The sequence below is a fragment of the Mustela lutreola genome, chromosome 3, assembly GCF_030435805.1.
Source record: "Mustela lutreola isolate mMusLut2 chromosome 3, mMusLut2.pri, whole genome shotgun sequence".
NCBI lineage: Eukaryota > Metazoa > Chordata > Mammalia > Carnivora > Mustelidae > Mustela > Mustela lutreola.
In genome coordinates, this window is record NC_081292.1 from 175,486,303 (window position 1) to 175,506,271 (window position 19,969).

The 19,969-nt window shown below is 39.3% G+C and overlaps 1 protein-coding gene across 11 annotated transcripts in view; it reads left to right on the forward strand.

Moving 5' to 3' along the window:
- The window catches only part of COL4A4 (collagen type IV alpha 4 chain), a 123,571-nt gene that overhangs the window by 45,734 nt on the left and 57,868 nt on the right, over nt 1-19,969 (forward strand). For all 11 annotated transcript variants that reach the window (XM_059167837.1, XM_059167835.1, XM_059167838.1 and 8 more), the window contains 13 exons: nt 1,738-1,773; nt 2,989-3,051; nt 3,408-3,443; nt 3,674-3,715; nt 8,185-8,265; nt 9,052-9,105; nt 9,376-9,435; nt 10,348-10,392; nt 10,724-10,777; nt 11,771-11,840; nt 12,516-12,620; nt 16,273-16,437; nt 19,233-19,322. In XM_059167837.1, coding sequence (XP_059023820.1) covers nt 1,738-1,773; nt 2,989-3,051; nt 3,408-3,443; nt 3,674-3,715; nt 8,185-8,265; nt 9,052-9,105; nt 9,376-9,435; nt 10,348-10,392; nt 10,724-10,777; nt 11,771-11,840; nt 12,516-12,620; nt 16,273-16,437; nt 19,233-19,322 — 901 coding nt within the window. The remainder of the gene's footprint in view (nt 1-1,737; nt 1,774-2,988; nt 3,052-3,407; nt 3,444-3,673; nt 3,716-8,184; nt 8,266-9,051; nt 9,106-9,375; nt 9,436-10,347; nt 10,393-10,723; nt 10,778-11,770; nt 11,841-12,515; nt 12,621-16,272; nt 16,438-19,232; nt 19,323-19,969) is intronic.

Consider the following 19,969-nt stretch of genomic DNA (forward strand, 5'->3'; position numbering starts at 1 on the left):
GGGTGCTGACCTTGTGCATTGTAGGATGTTGAACACTATCCCTGCCTTTACCCACTAGATGCCAATAGCATCCCCACACCTAAATAATATCTCTAGATTTTATAACATGCTCTGGGAAGAAAAATCACCCTAGTTAAGAAGCACTGATTTATTTGTAGATAGAATGTTGTCATAATAATACTTGCCATCCAGAATGAGAGGAGTCACTACCACATTGAACTTGAAAATTATGGAAATCGTATAGCACTATCCTGGGTAAATTAAATGTTTTTGTGATTTTATATACAATGATATACAAACACTCAGAAATAAACTCTTGAATGCCCACCTAATCTCTAATATGAGTACCATGAATAAGCAGAAGATCAGTAGCTGTAAATCAAGAGGAAAAATGCGGTACATTTGCAAAACATGGTCATTTTTTTAAGGAAGAATATTCTACAACAGATAAAACTTAAATTTCTTCTATTAGACCTTAAGATTCACCTAAGTGGTGGTTCCTTTAGTGAGCTCACAGTATTAGTTCCTAAGCTCTGAGACTTTACAGGCTTGTTATATAGCAGGAAACTTGTTATATAACTTGTTATATAGCAGGAGCTATGCTCTGTTTGTGGCCTAAAGGATATGTTAACGAACAGCATCAAAAGCAGGGTTATTCTAGGAACCAGTATGGTGTATTGGGAAAAGTAAACTGACCCTTACCAACGACTTTGACTTTGAGCAACCCCCTCAACCTCTCTGAGCCTCATTTTCCTCATTCGTGAAGGAAAATGAAAATACTATCTACCCAGCCTTCCTTCAGTGCTGATGATCCCTTGTAATAGTTTATATGGAAACATATTGTCAACGACAACCCACTGTATGATAAGAGTCATGATGAGTTTTTTAAATTTAAATTCAGTATAGTTAACATAAAGTATTTTATTAGTTTCAGGGGTAGAATTTCGTGATTCATCATTTTCATATAACATCAGTGCTCATTACATCAAGTGCCCTCCTACTAAATGCCCATCCCCCATTTATCCCTTCCCCCAACCCACCTCCCCGCCAGCGACCCTCAGTTTGTTCCCATAGTGTCACTTATGCTTTGCCTCCCTCTTTGTTTTTATCTTGTTTTAGCTTTTTTCCCTTCCCCTATGTTCATCTGTTTTGTCCCTTAAATTCCACATATGATGGAATCATACGGTATTTGTCTTTCTCTGATTGACTTATTTCACTTAGTATAATACCCTCTAGTTCCAAACACGTTGTTGCAAATGGCAAGATTTCATTCTTTTTGATGGCTGAGTAATAAATAAAGGTTGATGTGATATCTATACATATATACATGCATATACATAAACATATATACATATTTATATCTCCTCTAGGGAGATAAAAAGCAGCAAAGTGTCTACTAGGGGAGACAAGTTCTGGCAATTAGACCAGAGACAGTTAAGCTGTAATGGAATTGGACCACTGGATTGGGAATTTAGATTGTAAATGGAAAGATGAAAAATCTCACCTTGACTCCATGGCATCAAGACCTGAGCAACCTTTGATTTCAGCTGGATTCTGAGGTGAAGGATGGACCCAGAAAGTCTTCTCCACAGAACCTTCCACAGTGTCAACACCAAACACTCAAATAGCCTGTATGGATGGTCCTAATAATTCCTGTGTAAAGTCCTCCTTTTACAACATGTGTGTTTTAGGGAAGTGGTGTTGCTCGTCTAAAGCAATGCATCATTCCTGTTGCAGGGTGACAGAGGGGACCCAGGACCTCCTGGCTTGCCGGTAAGTCTCCCGAGCAGGCCCTGGTCTTCTCTTTGCCCCACCCCCCCTCCGACCAGCCTGTGGTCCATACCATTTGCATCCTGGCAGGGCCGGCTGCATCATTTGCAGAGCGCTCCCAGTGCAAAATCAAAGTATAAATCTCGAACTCAAAAATTATGAAGAATTTCAGGGCGGTGCCAATAGAGACTTAAATCACCAGGGTGACCACACAGGCCCCAGGCCCATGGAACTAACTGTCCTGGAGTCCCAGCGGGCTTCTGCTGACCTTCCTTTTCTGTCTTTTGATGATCATTTGGCATTACTCGGGGACATACGGGTCCCTTAATATTTGGGAAGATAAGTCTCCCTCGATTCTACCTAAATAATACATGCCAAGTGGAAATGATTTTGCTCTATACCATTCTGCCTGCTGGATCAGTAATGGTGTATTACATTTAATTTTTCTACCTCATCTTTATCTTCCTGAAATTTGTAATTCCATGATTATATTAGTGTTGACAATTAATCAATCAGTGTTCACAAGATTAAAATTGAAAGCAGTTCTGCCTCCAGATTGATTAACCTATAATTTTGCTTGGTAACTTCCGGCTGTAGAAAGGATTACTCTCCCACATTACTTTGCTCACTACCCCTGAAGCTCAGTTCAGTGTCATCAATGAGATAACTTTCATGTCGCTATTAAAATAAAGACCAGTTCATCCTCCTAGAGAGACTAATATCTGCACACGTGCAAGTCATTTGATGTGGGCAAGGTTGGTGAGAGAACAGAGAGGCTCTTCCCACACTTCTTGGAATGCACACCTGTAACCCTCCTTGTGAATTTGTGTGGAATTATGCTATAGCCTACGTGTTACAGGAAGTTGTGGCTGCGTCTCCTTCATCTTGAATTGGCGCCATTTCTATTTATATTAATCTGAGAGGGCGTGTTTTAAAAATATAATGAATAGTATAAATACATTACTATTTTAATATAAATTATTATTAAGTAATATCAATATTTTTAAAAGCACCTGGTCACACCTGCCAGAGTGCAGTTGTCATGGACCTTTTAGTGGCTGTGTCGGCCGCGGTGAAGGTCCTACTGCTACAGGGAAGATGTGTCTGTCACCGTGATTTCTTTGGTGGTTTTTATCCACTTAGAATTACACAGAGGTTTTGCTGTGAATGATGATTTTGAGTTTTGGTAACTAATGCATGGATTGTTCTCATGTTTAGGGATTGAGGGGGGCAAGAGGACCGGCGGGCCCAATGGGGCATCCAGGAGAGCCCGGGTTAGCTGTAAGTAGAGCACTGCTCATTCCGTCCCTCTGAAAACCTGGCCTCGATGTTTAAATTAAGCAAAAAAAAAAAAAAAAAAAAAAAAAAAAAAAGCAATTTGCAGCCTTGGGTGGTACGCACAGTTGGGGTGTTTGAGAGGTTATCACTGATGAATCTGTGTATACTCCCATAACCAGGGTAGGTTTATCATGAAACATAGGTCCCCAGGGCAACAAGGGGTCCGGCCATGAGAGAAAGTCCAGCAGGCACGTCTTAAAACTCGGGGTTTCCTAAAGAGGAACATGGGAGAGCCAACGCAGACACATTGTGATTTCTGTGACTGTTACCTGATATGTGTGTTTTTGCTCTTGATTTAGGGTGCTCCAGGCCTTCCAGGGAGACCGGGCTTGAAGGTGGGTGACCATGAATATGTTACTATGAGTAACATACAACAAACAGAGACTATCCGTGTCCAATGAGCTAAGGGACCGCTGAGCTCGGTCTGAATTATGTCTTTCCCTCAGTAGACTTCCCCAAATAGTTAATAAACTTCAATTAATTGCCTAACCAGAAGTCTTACTTGCCTGTAATTACCTTTTTAATATTCAAAAGCAGTTACATTTTTTCCTCTTTTCTTTCCCAGGGTAATCATGGCGTGGGAGTCAAGGGGCAAATGGGAGACCCGGTAAGATTCCCCTTTTGCCCAGAGGAGTAGGTATTAAAACGTATGTGCTGGTCAGGCAGCAGAGGCTATTCTGATTACCACTTAAATTGTGTTCATTATCCAGTCCCTGCTCAATTTTATGGCTGAGAATTTTTTTGCTGAATTATTATGGTGCCAGTACCCTTAACTGTAAAATGACAGTTCTGACAAAATTTAACACTAAACTCAAATTAATATATATGATGCATTTTACCCTAGCCAAAAGCAATTGAACATTTCTGATAATTTAGTATATCCAGAGAAACAGTTTAATTACTGATATTCATGGCTTAATTTCACAAATTATCTCAGAATCCTTAACTCCGCCCATAAATAAAAGTGTATACCTGGAACCAAAACCATTTAACAGCAGCTCCCAGTCCCTCCCACCTCTTGCCCATCTCCACTGTCCCCTCCCTCCTTCCCTCACACCCTCCATCCTTTCCACTGAGGCAGGAAACTTAGCAAAGAAAAGCTTTAGATCAAAAGATTCTGTACAACAAAGGAAACAGTCAACAAAACAAAGAGGCAACCCATGGAATGGGAGAAGATATTTGCAAATGACAATATAGACAAAAGGCTGATATCCAGAACTCCTCAAACTCAACACACACGAAACAGATGATCGTGTCAAAAAATGGGCAGAAGACATGAACAGACACTTCTCCAATGAAGACATACAATTGGCTAACAGACACATGAAGAAATGTTCATCCTCACTAACCATCAGGGAGATTCAAATCAAAACCACATTACCGCCTTACACCAGTTGGAATGGCCAAAATTAACAACATAGTAAACAACAAGTGTTGGAGAGGATGTGGAGAAAGGGGAACCCTCTTATACTGTTGGTGGGAATGCAAGTTGGTGCAGCCACTTTGGAAAACAGTGTGGAGATTCCTTAAGAAATTAAAAATAGAGCTACTCTATGACCCCACAATCACACTACTGGGTATTTACCCCAGAGATATACTTGCAGTGAAAAGAAGGGCCATCTGTACCCAAGGTTCATAGCAGCAATGGCCATAGTCGCCAAACTGTGGAAAGAACCAAGATGCCCTTCAGCGGATGAATGGATAAGAATACTCTATGATACTATAGAGTATTATGCCTCTATCAGAAAGGATGAATACCCAACTTTTGTATCAACATGGATGGGGACTGGAAGAGATTATGCTGAGTGAAATAAGTCAAGCAGAGAGAGTCAATTATCATACGGTTTCACTTATTTGTGGAGCATAAGAAGGGAGTTGGGGGAAATTGGAGGGGGAGACAAACCATGTGAGACTGTAGACTCTGAAACACAATCTGAGGGTTTTGGAGGGGAAGGGAGTGGGAGGTTGGGTGAGCCTGGTGGTGGGTATTATGGAGGGCACGTATTGCATGGAGCACTGGGTATGGTGCATAAACAATGAATTCTGGAACACTGAAAAGAAAATTTAAAAATAAAAGTTTTTTTAAAAAATAAATTAATTAATTAAAAAAAAAAGAAAAAAAAAGCTTTAGAAAGGTATTTCAAGAGGACAACTCATCTGAAAACAATCTAAATGGCTCCTGTTGGTAAGCGGCTCGTGCCACAACTGTGCGCAAGTAGATACTGAGCTTCTTCTACTCTGTGCCAGGCCAGGACTGGTGCTGAATGTGGGGAGTTAGTAAGACCGACCCAATCCCCACTCACGTGGAGTCCCAGTGCGGTTGAATAAGTTATGGTACAGCCATTGAACAAAATGGCTTGATTGCCTGAGATATATTGCAAGACTTCACAATGTGCAGGCGTGCTTATGCTATAGTGTTGATCAGAAAACACAGGTTACAAAAGTATAAGCTCAATTTTGTCAATACAACACAAGACATTAAAATAGACACTTAAAACAGGAATTTGCAACCTCAACACTGCTCTTTCCTTGCTGTGGGGGCTGTCCTGTGCATTGTGGGGTAAGATGGCTTCCACCCACTAGATGCTAGGAACAGCCCTTCCTCCCCAGTGGTGACAACCTAGAATGTGTCACAACCTTGCCAGTTATCCCTGGGTGGGGGGAGTAGTGTGCCTACTTGATTACCCCTCTCTCCTTAGAAACCACTAATTTAGAGAAATGATTGGAAGGAAGTACAGTAAAGCAAGGTTTTTCCAACTTGGGAAGTCATGGAGCCCTAAGAATGTGCTTGTCAGAGCCCCAGAAGCTCATGCTAACCCCCTGGCTTGAGAAACTCTGCCCTGTAGAGTAAGGCAGGCCCCATGGGCTTCCAGACCTCAGCCCCAGTGCAATCAGATACACTTGCAAACTCAGGTCATAGAATCAGGTGGAAATGTCTGGCTACGAGGTGGTTGTTCAGATGATCCAAAATAGGCTTATTTCAATTCTTTTGGATTGTCTGCTAAAGGAAAACATCATTGTGGAATTTTCATACAGAACTCTCAGATGGAACATGTTTGTTCATGAAACGCTACCCCAAGTAGTAGGTGATGCGATTATGGGTGGTCTCATTTTGTTCTTCATGATTCATGTTCCTTGTACTTTTACAACGTGAAAAAAATAGTGGCACGACCCACATTTTGAAGAGGCTTCCTTGCTTGCCAGCCTTCATCGGTTTTGCTCAGGCTGATTACAGCAAGGCTAAGAATGGTTGTGGTTACCAGTGTGTGTTGCTCACTTGCCTATGTACCGTTTATGTATTTGTTCAATCATTCGTTTGCCAATAGACATCTTCAGAGCAGCCGCTACAACAACACGGTCCGGGGCTACACCAAGAAAAAGGAGCCCAGGTCCCTACCCTGCTTGTTCTGTAGTTTCCAGGTGTAGGTAGGCGGTGAAGTGCCGGCTGTATTCACATACACTGGGAATCTTCTTCTTCCCCAAAACACTGATGACTAAATAGTCATATATTTGAGAATCTTCTTTGTTTCACTCAGTGCAGTAAGTACTAAGCATTTTATGTGTGTTATCTATTTAACAAAGTAATAATACTTTGAAGTAGGTAGCCTTATAACCCTTATTTCACAAAGAAGGAAAGTGAAATTCAGAAGAATCAAGGAAACAAAGGCTAGGAGAGATTTTTAAGGAACTTGTCCAAAATAGCAGTCAGTCTAGACCTGGTTTGCAACCACCTGTGACCCACTCTATCACTTGCTTTTAACTATGTCTAAGTGCAGAATAGTAGAAATAGAAAAGCGAAAAGGTGTTATCTGTTAGTTAAGGATGAGCGTTAATGCTTGTATTATACCAAACCCAATTCGAGGGACATTTTATTCCCAAGAGAATAACATTTCTAATGACATAAATGACAACTTGGGCTAATTATTTTCTACAGAGAGTTTAAACATATTATTGAAAACAAATTAGAAATAACCTAAATTTCTTTCTTAAGTATCAGACTCTTGATTTTGGCTCAAGTCATGATCTCAGAGTGGTGAGATCAAGACCCCATGTTGACCTCTGCGCTCAGCAGGAAGTCTTCTGGAGTTTCTCTCTCTCTCTCTCTCTCTCTCTGCTCCTCCCCTCCCCCTCACTTGTGGGAGCGCCTGAGTGCTCTTTCTCTCTCTCAAATAAATAAATAAAGCCTAAAAAAATAACCTAAATCTAACCAGAATGGAATGGCTTAATAAATGACAGCATATTCCTATGATAGATTATTGTATAAGCACTAAAAATCAGGTTTTTGAAAAATTTCTAGTATAATTGGAAAATATGCAAAAAATGGCATTATAAAAGACAAACTTAAAATTACTTTAAAATTTAAAACTTTAGCAAAACGTAAAAATATAAACCATACTGTGTATTTTATATTATGTTTATGCATTTTGTATAGTATCCTAATTATATCTTAAATTATATTTAGCACTTCACTTGATCACATCTATATTTATGTACTTATATACATTATTCACATACGTGTGTGTGTATGGATACATATACACCACAAAGAACTATACCAAAGTTTTATTTTTTATTTATTTTTATTTTATTTTTGTTTATTATTTGAGAGAAAGAAAGAGAGGGCGCTCCAGAGGGAGAGAGAGAGAGCACAAACGGGGAGAGGCAGGTAGAGGGAGAAGCAGACTTCCTGCTGAGCAGGGAGCCCGATGCAGGACTTGATCCCAGAATCCAGGGATCATGACCTGAGCCGAAGGCAGATGCCTTCTTAACCAACTTCTTAACCAACTGAGCCAGACAGGCACCCTTACCAAATTTTTTATAGAGATTTCTGACCATAGAATTATGACTCATTTTTGGTTTTGAAATTTATTATTAATGATACATATCATTACTTATGAAAAACAACAAATACTTTCAATTACCTGATGTGTTTGCCATGATTTACATTTTAAATCCATGACACACAGGATTATATGTGTTATACCACAATATATGGGTAAAAATCTTCATTTCAAATCTTATTTCAAAATAAAGTTAATAGGAAATTGCTACTATCTTGATTTTTTTTTTTGAAAGGGTGAAGTTGGCCAGCAAGGTTCTCCTGGACCCACCTTATTGGTACAGCCACCTGATTTTTGTCTGTATAAAGGAGAAAAGGTAATTGCCAATCCACGTGTGGCCTTGATAAAGTAGTAAGAGCCAGCATTTCCTGAACATGTCTCGGTGCCAACAAAGGGCTGGGCACCTGCAGGCGTCAATGCATTCACCCCAGAGCAGCCTCAGCAGATTGCTACTGCTACTAGCCCCATTGAACAGACGTGAAAGATGAGGCTTAGAAAAGTTCCCTGCATTCTCAAGTTTATTCAGTTGCTGAGTCACAGACCTAGCGTGGGCTGCTACTTTGTGACATGTCCTCCAGCATACAGTGCCCCACTGACACTGTCTTTATTATATGGGCTGAAAGGACCCCAGGAAGCCCAGTTGTCCTTTAAGTATTACAGATGGGCTTGAGGTTTTGATGATTGAAAAGGTGGCAGGGACATAGTAGTGGGCACGTCCTCTGTCAGCCTGTGGTACGGATGTTACTGATGCCACGTGCAGATTCTCTTGTCAGTTTTCAGTTACTGGATTAAATTTCACCGATTTGCTCAAAATGAGCCACGCCTCTCAAGGACTGCATTCCCAGCTTGGATCTGCTTCCCTGGTCTATGGTTGTGTGCTTTGTACCCCACCAAGATACAGCTCTCACACGGAGCTGGCCTGAATCATGTCAGGTTTATAAATACTCCTGGACCTTAGTTGCTAACTAGCAACAATTGAGGAGTAATCCTTTATTTTAAAATTTAGTAAAATGTTTCTTGAAAAAGATAATTTCTGAAAGACATAGCATTCACTAGGTTAAATACTAAGAGGGAGCCTGATTATATTCATTGCGATTTTTAGGGCATAAAAGGAATGCCTGGTGTGACTGGACCTCCAGGACCACCGGGACCCAAGGTAGCTTATTGAAATACCTTTTTTCTTTTTATTTGTATAATACTATATCTTAATTAAAATTTTTTTGCATGTTCTTTATCATTGCTTTAATGATGATATATGTTATTAGAAGTTTTCACTATTTTATCATAATTCCATAGGGCATCTCTTCAAAGGTAGTTCTTTTCTTTATGCTGCTGGCAATAATTTTTACATCTCATTTTGTGTTTGCATTTCATATTGCGGAAATATTGTTGCTTGAATGCCTCTAAATGTTGTCATCTCTTTAAGGGAGAACCTGGAATTGGGGCAAAAGGAGAGAAGGGTATCCCTGGGTTCTCAGGACCTCGGGTAAGGATCATTCGTGCCACTCATGCTGTCGCTCACATCAGTGAGTTGGAGGCCATCCTCTCTCACATTTTTACAAAACTAGATCCATATTTATAGCAATTCAAAAGTAAAGATTTTCTCAAACAGGAGCAATACATTTTGGACAAGAATTACGTCATAGCTAAATGCCCTAATAAGACATTCTTCCAGTGACATCATTTAGATAAAATGGACAAGCAGAAGATAGAATTAGTGAGAAGTAACAGGATTATGGCATTTCCTGTGACAACTGGGGCTGGATGTCAGTGTGATAGCAGCTTGGAGTTGTTCATTTAAGCCTATCTGATAAGAAAGAGTACTGTTCTTGGGGCAGCAGCTACCAAAAACTAAAGCATCAGGACTCAAACATCACCACACATGCCACTAATGGGGTCACCATTGATAGAGTCACTCTAGAGACCAGAGCCCTCATGGGTAAGGACACTCAGTTTATTTGGCTCCAGATTCTGCAGTTAATGGGATGACATTGGCTTCCATGGTAATTTTTTTTTTTTTTTTTTTGCTGATAATGCACAGACTACCTGTTAATCTCTAGACAAATTATATTGCAATGATTCCAAAAATATTTAGCCCAGTTGCAGCACTAGGCTAAATAACTTACAACATAAGAATAACAACAAAAAGAAATAATGTTCTTAAGTTGAAACACTGGCAAGGACATTAATTTTTAAAGTAAAATTGAAGATCAGTTAAAATAGCAAATGTTATAAAGAAACAGACCCTATTTTTTATGTACTTCCTTTTATTCGGCTACCTTTGTTGACATGATGAAATATCCATAAAGCAGTTTCGTAAGATGAAAAATAATGCATTGAACTGATTTCAGGCACTTTGATTTGATTCTGCTTGTGTTGATTTTTGTGAATTTATTAGGGTGATCCTGGTTCCCATGGATCTCCAGGTTTTCCAGGATTAAAGGTAAATGTACACAATTGTAGAGATGATAAGTACATTTATTCATATTCATAAATTCAGAATTCAATTCTGAATGTTTAAATTCAATTCAGAATTCATAACTGCAATCCAGTGTATTCAAAAGTTGTACTAGGGCATGCAAGTATGCACACACTAATTGGAAAAGGAGACACATTTATTTTACAAATTGCGGGATCTAGCTCTAGATGCAAAAATTAATTCCCACAGCTGTCTGAATCTCAGTGGGCATGTGTCATTCAAATTAAACAAGAATGTGATAATTTGTCACCCACTCAGATTTTATTTTTAAAGGCATGTTCGTGGTTATTTGTAGGGGGAACCAGGAATGTTTGGGGAGCCTGGATCATTTGGATTTCTTGGCCCAAAGGTAAAAAAAGCAGGTGTATTTGAGTACAGCCTGATCAAATTCTATATCCCTTATGTTAAATAATTTCTTTTATTAAAAAAAATCATTGAAAGAATCATTCACAAATGTAACTTTTGAAAGAGACAAAGTTAATTTTGTTTATATTGTTTCAATGCATGTTGTAATGATTATGTTTTCCCTTTGAGAAAGTGTTCAATCTTTTGAAGGTAAATAATAACAAATGTTTCAGAAATTCCATGGGGATTACCTGGTATCACAATTAAAATCAGGGAGAGGAGTAGAGAGCTTCTGGCTTTCACTAGTTCATTTTTTTTTTTTTTCCTTTGTACCTCTGTGACTCCATATCCAGCATTTGCTTGGGACAAGCCATGGTGGCAGTAAGGGGAAACAATTGAGGGGAACAAACATTTGCTGTTAAGATAGGATATAGATTCAGATTGTAGGTGAATAGACTATTTGTCCTAGATTGTCAAGTTCAACACTAATGCTCATAGGACATCTAAGAAACTTCATGGTTTCAGAGGTATCTAATTTATGGGCACGAAATCTTTTTTTTTTTTTAAGTTAATTTTTTTTCTTTTGTGAGAGTTTTGCCAGTTGGTCGTTTACTTCTGCATGTAAGTGGGAGGTCAGATGCCTTAGTTATTCCCAGAACTCCATGAACCATTCAATTTTCTGGTCAGCCTGTAATCTTCATTTCTCACATGAATGCACTCTTGGTCCTTCTAATAGTTATGGGCAACATGAGAAAAATATTAGTATTTTTTAAAGATTTTATTTATTTGACAGAGAGAGAGATCACAAGTAGGCAGAGAGGTAAGCAGAGAGAGAGGGGGAAGTAGGTTCCCTTCCTAGCAGAGAACATGATGTGGGGCTCGAACCCAGGACCCTGAGATCACGACCTGAGCTGAAGGCAGAGGCTTAACCCATTGAGTTACCCAGGTGCCCCAATATTATTATTTCTAAGATAAGTGTATGAATGGTTGATTTCAGGGGGATCCTGGAGACCGCGGGTACCCAGGACCACCGGGGGTTTTGGTAACCCCACCTCTTCCACTCAAAGGTTTGTGTTCAGTTTGGTTCTTCTCTAAATTATTAGGAAATAGGATTTAGGTGGTCCTGACAGAAGAGTCTGGCTCAGTATTTCTGTAGTTTGTGTATTTGATATGCTAAATATATTCATTTTAGCAAGAATATATAATTTACAGGTGAGGTAGATATGTGCATCTGAATCATTTCTATGGGCATATGACTCCCAATGTTATTTTAGGGTGCAGAAATTTTTATTATCTCAACTTTCCAAAAGTAGGTCTTTTTTTTTTAAATTGCTAAATCATTTGGTTAAGACCTACTGAGATGCTGCCTCCAAGAAAAAAGTGACTCACATCAGCGAGCAAGACAGTGCGTCTCCAGTTCATGTGATTGCAGAGCAGGGGCAGTTGGAGAAGGGTTTCTAGTCTGAGATCCTGCATTGTTGTTGTTGTTGTTGTTGTTGTTGTTTAACGTCATAAGAAATCACAAGAACAGTGTCTTAGCTGCACTCAACCAAGCCTCACAAGAAGTAATTGTGTGTGAATTTTAAAAATGTATGTATACAGAGTGCTGTGAAGTGTGTAAACCTGGCGATTCACAGACCTGTACCCCTGGGGATAAAAATACATGTTTATAAAAAAATTAAAATTAAAAAAAAATGTATGTATACACTTATTACATTGACATGTGTTGTTGTTTTGGGCAGGCCCTCCAGGGGATCCGGGGCGCCCCGGCCGCTATGGAGAAATGGGGTCTATTGGACCACCTGGTCCCCCCGGCCCCTCCGGTCCACCAGGGGAAGCCTGTGCAGGTAGAACTCTACTGACTCTTCCACGCCAGGTTTCCCACATCCTTACCCTCAACTCTAGCTGATACTGAGATCAACTAGGAGCATCTCGGAAAAAAACAGATGGCTGTCCTAGACCCCCAGACCAAGCATGTTGGGCTCTCTGGGACCTGGACCTAGGTGTCTGCTATTACAAAAGATCGCCTTATCTCTAATGGACAGCTGGGCTTAAGAACCCCTGAACTCAAACCAATGAACGGGTTCCTTGGAAGAAAGTCGGACTCCTTGGCTGCACCCCAGCAATATCAATCAGCATCTCGGGTTGGCGGGGAGCGGGTAGTGAGGAATCCCGGAAGATTGTCACAGGCAGATAAGATCTGGAAATGGGTGCCAAGGGTCATAAAACCCTCCTGGAAGGCTCTCCTAGTCAATCTCTGTTTGTTAAAATTGAGTTCCTCTCCTACACGAAAAAAGGAAATACAGATTGTGAATTTAAAAATGTTATTAATTAAAAAATAAAATGTGATTCAGTTTTAGTTAAGAAACCAAAACCAAGACAACAGTCCTTATCTCTCCCCAAAATTTGCACCCCCTCCAAAAACAAACAAAACCCAAACACCTTAGCGCTCCTGGTAATAGGCAAGGAAGAGCCTGGAAAAGAATCCTATCGATACAGGACTTTGAACTCCTTCAGGTGCTGTGCTGGTTAATAATCCCCAGTAAGATTAAGAATAGAAGCGTGGAGGATATTTGCATTCTGTAAACTCAGGAGAACGGATTTAACATGTGAGAAGAGAGTCTTGAATAGATGTGATTTTATCCAGTCTGTGTCTGGATTTATATTTACTGAGAAGGAGTAAGAAGTTTCCTGAGATTCATCTGTTAACTACCAAGATCTTTAACCTTCCCGGACTCTAGCTTCCACTCGGTGGGATCAGATAACGCACTGCAAAGGGGGGGGGGGCAAAGCTTTGTGTAGTTGATCTAGAGAGCACACAGCTGGTCAGGAATCATTTGTGCCTGGCCTCAGTTGTCTCCTTTAAGGCTTGTTCGTTAAAAAACAGGGCTCCAGCAGATTGAAATCAAAACCCAGTGGGAGTAAACAACACATATCTCTAGCAGATTGAAAACCAAATATAACACAAAGACTCTTAATTCCACAAGATTTTTAAAAAGAACTAACCCAGTGGCTTTCAAATCTTGACTACAACCCATTATAAAAAGTACATTTTATATTATATTGCATTTACATCACATTGCATATATATGTGCGTGTGTATATATATATATATATATATATGCGTGTGTATGTATATATATATTTTCATATACATATGATTGAAGCACAAATTTCAAAAGAAAAAAGAAACACAAATTCCACAAAATAATATTTTTTTGTATATGGGGTACTTTATTTTCTGCCACTTTTTACTTTCCAAAAAAATATTTTTAATGGTGGCTACAACTTCATTGATTTCATGGGTGGTCAGGGCTGCTATATGCCAGACACTGTAACCCATTTTCCCTGTTGGAAGGTGGTTGAGGATTTTCCACGGCACCAAGACAAGATACCAGGTAGCATCCAGGTCCATCCAATGATTGTAGGGGTTTGGACACGAGTCTTAGGAATGACATGAAGACAAGATAGCAGCCAAGTCCACAGGAACACATCTCATTTAAGTCCACATATATGTCTATAGCCTTTATCATACATATCTTGTTTTAGAATCATCTGAAGTATTTATCATGAAGTAAGCAGGGGTGGAGTTAGATACCCGTGACTGAATTCCAGCCTTGCCACTTAGTGTAGTATACTAAAATAGTTATACATTTACACTATGGACTGAAAACGTTCCAGGTTCTACTACATACAAGCCGTGTGACCTTAGGCATTTACTAAACCTCTCTGTGCCTCAGTCTTCTCATCTTCAGGGTGCAGTTCTCATTAGGGTTGAAAGAAGTAATATGTATACAGTAATATGTATACAGAAAGCAGTAATATGTACACAGTTCTTGGAATATCATTAGCTATGTTAGTTATTATCATTACTCCTGTTTGGCCCAAATGTTTGTGCCTTATCTATAAAGTATAAACATTGCAAGATTGAGGAGTAAGGATAATGTAATCCTTATATGTTATCCATAAATATCCTATATATGTAAATGTTATCCATATATATCCTATATATGTAAAGCCCTAGGACCTATGCACATAATGAATGTTATTAATTTAGGTAGTATGCTACTTACTGATTACTTACAGGGTTTCAGTTGTCTATTGCTGAAAAACAAATTTCCCAAAACCTAGTGGCTTAAAACAATAATCAACATATCACCCCTCACTCTGTGGTTTAAGAGCTAAGCTGAGCATAGGGATGTTCCTATGGTGGCAGCCGCGTAATGGCTGGAACTGAAAAGTGGGGACTGACTGGGCATCTCTGTCCTCTATCTTTCATGGCCTCTCTGTCTTGCTCTGTACTTATTCATGCTTCTTTATAGCATGGTGGCTTCAGAGCAGTGATATTGCTTCCATGGTGGCTCAGGACTCCAATCCCACACATTTTGGCTCAAAAGGCAGAAGCTGAATCATCTTTAATGACCTAGCCTTGATCTTATATTATATATAGTGTCATATATATATATGTATGTATATACATACATATATATACATACACATACATACATATATATAGTGTTATATATATATAATATATATATATATATATATATATATATAAATATATATATATATTTTTTTCACTCCTGCTTTACTTCATTAGTCCAAACAGTCATAAAAGCCTATCACATTCAAGAGGAAGGGGACATGTCACCTCTTGCTAGGAGAGTGTCAAGCTTCTACAACATTGTGAGGGAGAAGAGCTACCATGGTGGCCATTTTGGGAAACTATGGTCTTCCACTGAGAGATTCATGCTCAGGAGTGAAGAAGCTGTGAGAAGTGGTCACTCTCATAGGAAGGCTTTGAGCTGTCATTAGCCAAGGCCCCAGCAAGCAGGTCAGATGTTGCAGGAAAGCAGGATTCATCTTTGACTCACTTTGGCCTCTGAACACACTGGACATCTCAGCATTCCTTGTGCATGTGTAATTACCAGATATTACACTAAGCTCCTTATGTGAATTATTGTATTTAATCCTCATAACAAGACTCTGGGGTAGATATAGATGATTAAAGAAGTTCAGTAACTTACTTAAGTACCTGTGGCTGGAGAGAGAAAGTTTGGGTTCAAATCCAGAACCTCTATGCCTCCCTACCAACCTCGGTTGCTATGAAAGTTATGGTATTCCGTGTCTCACATAGATGATATAGGAGTCCATATTTTTACTCACTAAATGTGCTAATATATTCATTCAGATAATTTTTAACCAAATTATCAAAGTCACAAGATACAAAAATAATATTTTTAATTAAATAATATGTCCTTTCCCCCAATAACCCTAAATAATAGGGAAAAAATAAGAAAATCTGATTCCACAAACCTGTTTCCATTTGCTTATTTCAAAGAAGTTGAGGCTGGGATATTAAGTCCATTTTGAAGTACATTTTTTTTCTTTGAAAATATTTACAGCCTAAGGAAGAATGTACTGATTTTCATTTCTTCTAAACACAAGTTTACTCTGGGAGATGTATGTGTTTTTCATTCTCGATTTCTCCTGCAGGCATGATGGGACCCCCTGGGCCAAGAGGGTTTCCTGGTCATCCGGGATTTCCAGGGGCAGCAGGTACCCCTGGGAGAGCTGATTTCAGTCCAGGAAAGCCAGGGAAGCCAGGACCACCGGGGTTGCCTGGAGCCCCAGGGCTGCAGGGCCCTCCGGGATCAGACGGTAAAGTGCTCCCCCTTTGCATACATTGGCATTTATGTTGCATGTGATATTTGCAGCTTCATGCAGAAGATGTGACTTTCTAAGTTTTTTCTAAATTTTTCTATTGTTTCTGAGTCAAGTTAGTATTATTATTATTAATAATACAAAAAAAGTAGACTGATGTTGGATATCACATCAGCTACAGGATATGAAGATATTTTTTTGAGAATTTAAGTCTGAATTATGGAATTACATAAGTGAATACGGTTTTTATTTCTTAAGTGTAGTTTTAATTTTTATCAGAGTTACAGATGGACTTGGCTTGAGAGTCAAACCGTTCTATGAAGCCTGTTATGAAGACCTGCCATCCCGGGCAACCTTCTCCTATTCCTTCCTTCCCAGGGGAAATTCTTTTCATACAATTAGTGGGATTTTCTGTTATTTGCCTTTCTAGTGATCCTCAATGTACTGTATTGCTATTCCTTAATTTTGCTTTAAAGAGAGAGAGATGTGAGTAGGCAGGGGCGGTAGGGGAGGAGGGTGGGTGCAGAAGTAGAGAGAGAATCCTAAGCAGGTCCCACAGCAGCACGGAGCCTGGTGTGGGGCTCAGTCTCATGACCCTGAGATCATGTCCTGAGTCCAAATCAAGAGTCAGTCACTTAACTGACAGAGGCACCCCGATGCCCCACTATTTTTTCATTCATGAGTTTGAGCCTTATCTTTAGACTTCCCTCCATAGAAGGTGAAATTAGCTCCTTTTCAGTCTCTCCCCACTGCACATATGAACATTTTCCACTCCTAAAACCCATTCAATTTAGTTATTATCTTAATTTTGATTAAATATTCATTACTTACACTGAGTGGCTACATAAAATCTATTCACTAGTTCAGCCATATAAAAATACACATTATTACTTTTTGCAAAACATTTTGCTAATGTCTTGTTTTCTTTGTGTGTTTGCTTGGTTTTCAATATAACTTACTGCTAATTCAACCCCAAACTGTCTAGAATTGTATAAATTGTATAACTTTCCTTCTAACTCATTAAATATTTTATCAGTATTATCTCTGAATAAACCTCTCCTGGAGCTTTTTCAGATTAGGTCAGGTTGCAGTTTTTTTAAAAATATTGACTTATTTATTTGAGAGAGAGAGAGAGCACAACTGAGCTGGGGCGGAGAGAGAGGGAGACGCACAGACCACCTGCTGAGGAGGGACCCCCCCCCCCCAATTCTTAAAAGCTCTGAAGCTCTGCTCTAAAAGCTTATAGAAATTTTTCTTTCTTCTTTTTTTCTTAATGACCTTACATTTCACAATGACTTGCTTCTGTGTGGGCACATGTGCATTCATTGGTAGGCACTCAGTGGGTAGGCTCAAGCCAACACAAGTCCTCCATTTTTAGGTAAATTTCTTGAAGTGTTTCTCTGAGGATACTGTCTCCCTACCAAACACCCTCTGCCATTTTCTCTTTCTTGACTCTATATATTTGCCTGTTAGAGAATCTACCCTACAGGACTCTTTCCTCTCGTCTTTATTCTTCTTCACCTTTGTTTTTTTTCTGTAGCAATTTATGGTAGACTTCCCCAACTCCATCTTACAACTCTGCTCCCGGATTTTTTGATTTCTGCTTTCATAATACTTTTTTTTTTACTTCTAAGTGTTTTATTGTTGCTATTGTTTTAATGTTTTTCTCTTGTAGCTGTCTGTTCATGTTCTCGGGATGAAATGCTTTCTTTCATCTGCTTTTTAAATAATCGAGTTTACTTGAAAGCTTTCTTCTTGCTACATTGTCTGTTATCTCCAGTTCTGAAGGGTCATAGTTACTGCTATAATTTTTGAGAAGAAGATCTTAGGATTGAACTGTTTCTTTAACCAGTCATTCTGATCGAGGCATCACTGTTGTTCCATTTCAAGGTACTAATTCATGGGGCACCTGGGTGGTTCAGTCAGTTAAACATCCAACTCATGATTTCAGCTCAGGTCATGATCTCAGGGTTGTGAGATCAAGCCCCACACCAGGCTCTGTGCTGAGTGTGAGTCCTGCTGAAGATTCTCTCTCTCCCGTTTTCTCCGCCCCTCCCTCTTCTGCTCCCATGCACAAGCTCTCTTTCTCTCTCTTTCAAAAAACAAACAAACAAAAAAACCCAACCAACCAAACAAACAAACAAAAAACCAATTCCTGAAGTCTGGGAGAGATTTCTCACATAGACTGTGCTTTTTGTTGCCTTTCCGCACAGCCTGCTTAGAACTCAACTTTTCAGGGTCTGTTAGGTTCTCTCACACTTTTTTGCTGTTGTTTTATTTCCTTTTTTTTTTCCCCCCCTGCAGGCTTACACATTTTTATCATATCCCTGTACTGTTTGCTATTTTACTGGGATTTGGGAAGAATAAGGAATTTATTGTTTGTGTTTCATGTCACCTTTAATCATATGTCTCTGGATTTATGCTTTTATGGGCTATGTGTCATGCTTTCTTTAATTTGGTAATTATTCATCATTGGAGGGGGAAAAGATCCTTGCCATACAGTTGTTTTGTTTGTTTGTTTTGTTTTCCATTGCCTTGCTCTTCAACCCACTAAGTTGGGGTTGAGAATAGGAAGGCTTTATCGGTGACTATGGTAGCAGCAACACGCTGGGACATTTATATGGTTGATTGGTATATATATGTTCTTCTGTCAGAGAGAAAGAATCATGGGAAAGGAATGGAAGAAATATGGGTTTGAGGGGAAGATAGAGAGCAAGAGACACTCCCACTTGTTCTGTAGAAGACATTCACAGAAACTGTGTGATTCTCTTGCCCCCCCTACCCCTATAAAGTTATATATTGTAGTGTTGGGCACCCTGGACCACAAGGAATAAAAGGCAAAATGGGTCCTCCAGGAAGAAGAGGCTCAAAAGGAGAAAAAGGCAAGTATGCATCAAAGGTAGGATTTCCAGAAGACAGCAGTGTGAGGGGGAATGGGGGCATTTATGAAGAGGGCAATGGGACATTTCACTTCAATGTGTTATATGCCTTATTTACCCCTGTGAGCACTCCTCTTCATTAGGAGCTTATGAGCTGATTAAAACTTACCAGAAGTCAAGTCTTTCTGTCTGAGAGTCTAAGGGACACACTTCCCTAGCTGTGAAATTTGCTCCAGAGTGATCTTTTTTTCATGAAATCCGTTTTATTCCTTAAAAAAGGAGAGATAGGATAGTCTGGATCTTTTATTTCCTTTTCTTCCTGTGGGTCCATATTTCCCAGACTCACAAAATGCCTCTGGCTTCGTGTTTCTTCTCCCCAAAAGTTGTTTCATGTTTTTTGGGGTTTTTTTGTTTTTTGTTTTTTGTTTTTTATCATCTGGGATAGGTGAGTATGAGACCATAAACACAGCTGGGTTCAACTATCCTAAAGGCATTTCTTTTAGACCAAAAGTGCCAATGATTAGGAAATGCATTGTAAATTATCAGTTGTAATACACAATACAGTCAGTAATCCTTCTCACATATTATTTTGTTTATTTGTTTAGAGTTTATGCTCCAACCCATTTTTCTTTTCTGTTTCTTCAGTAGGA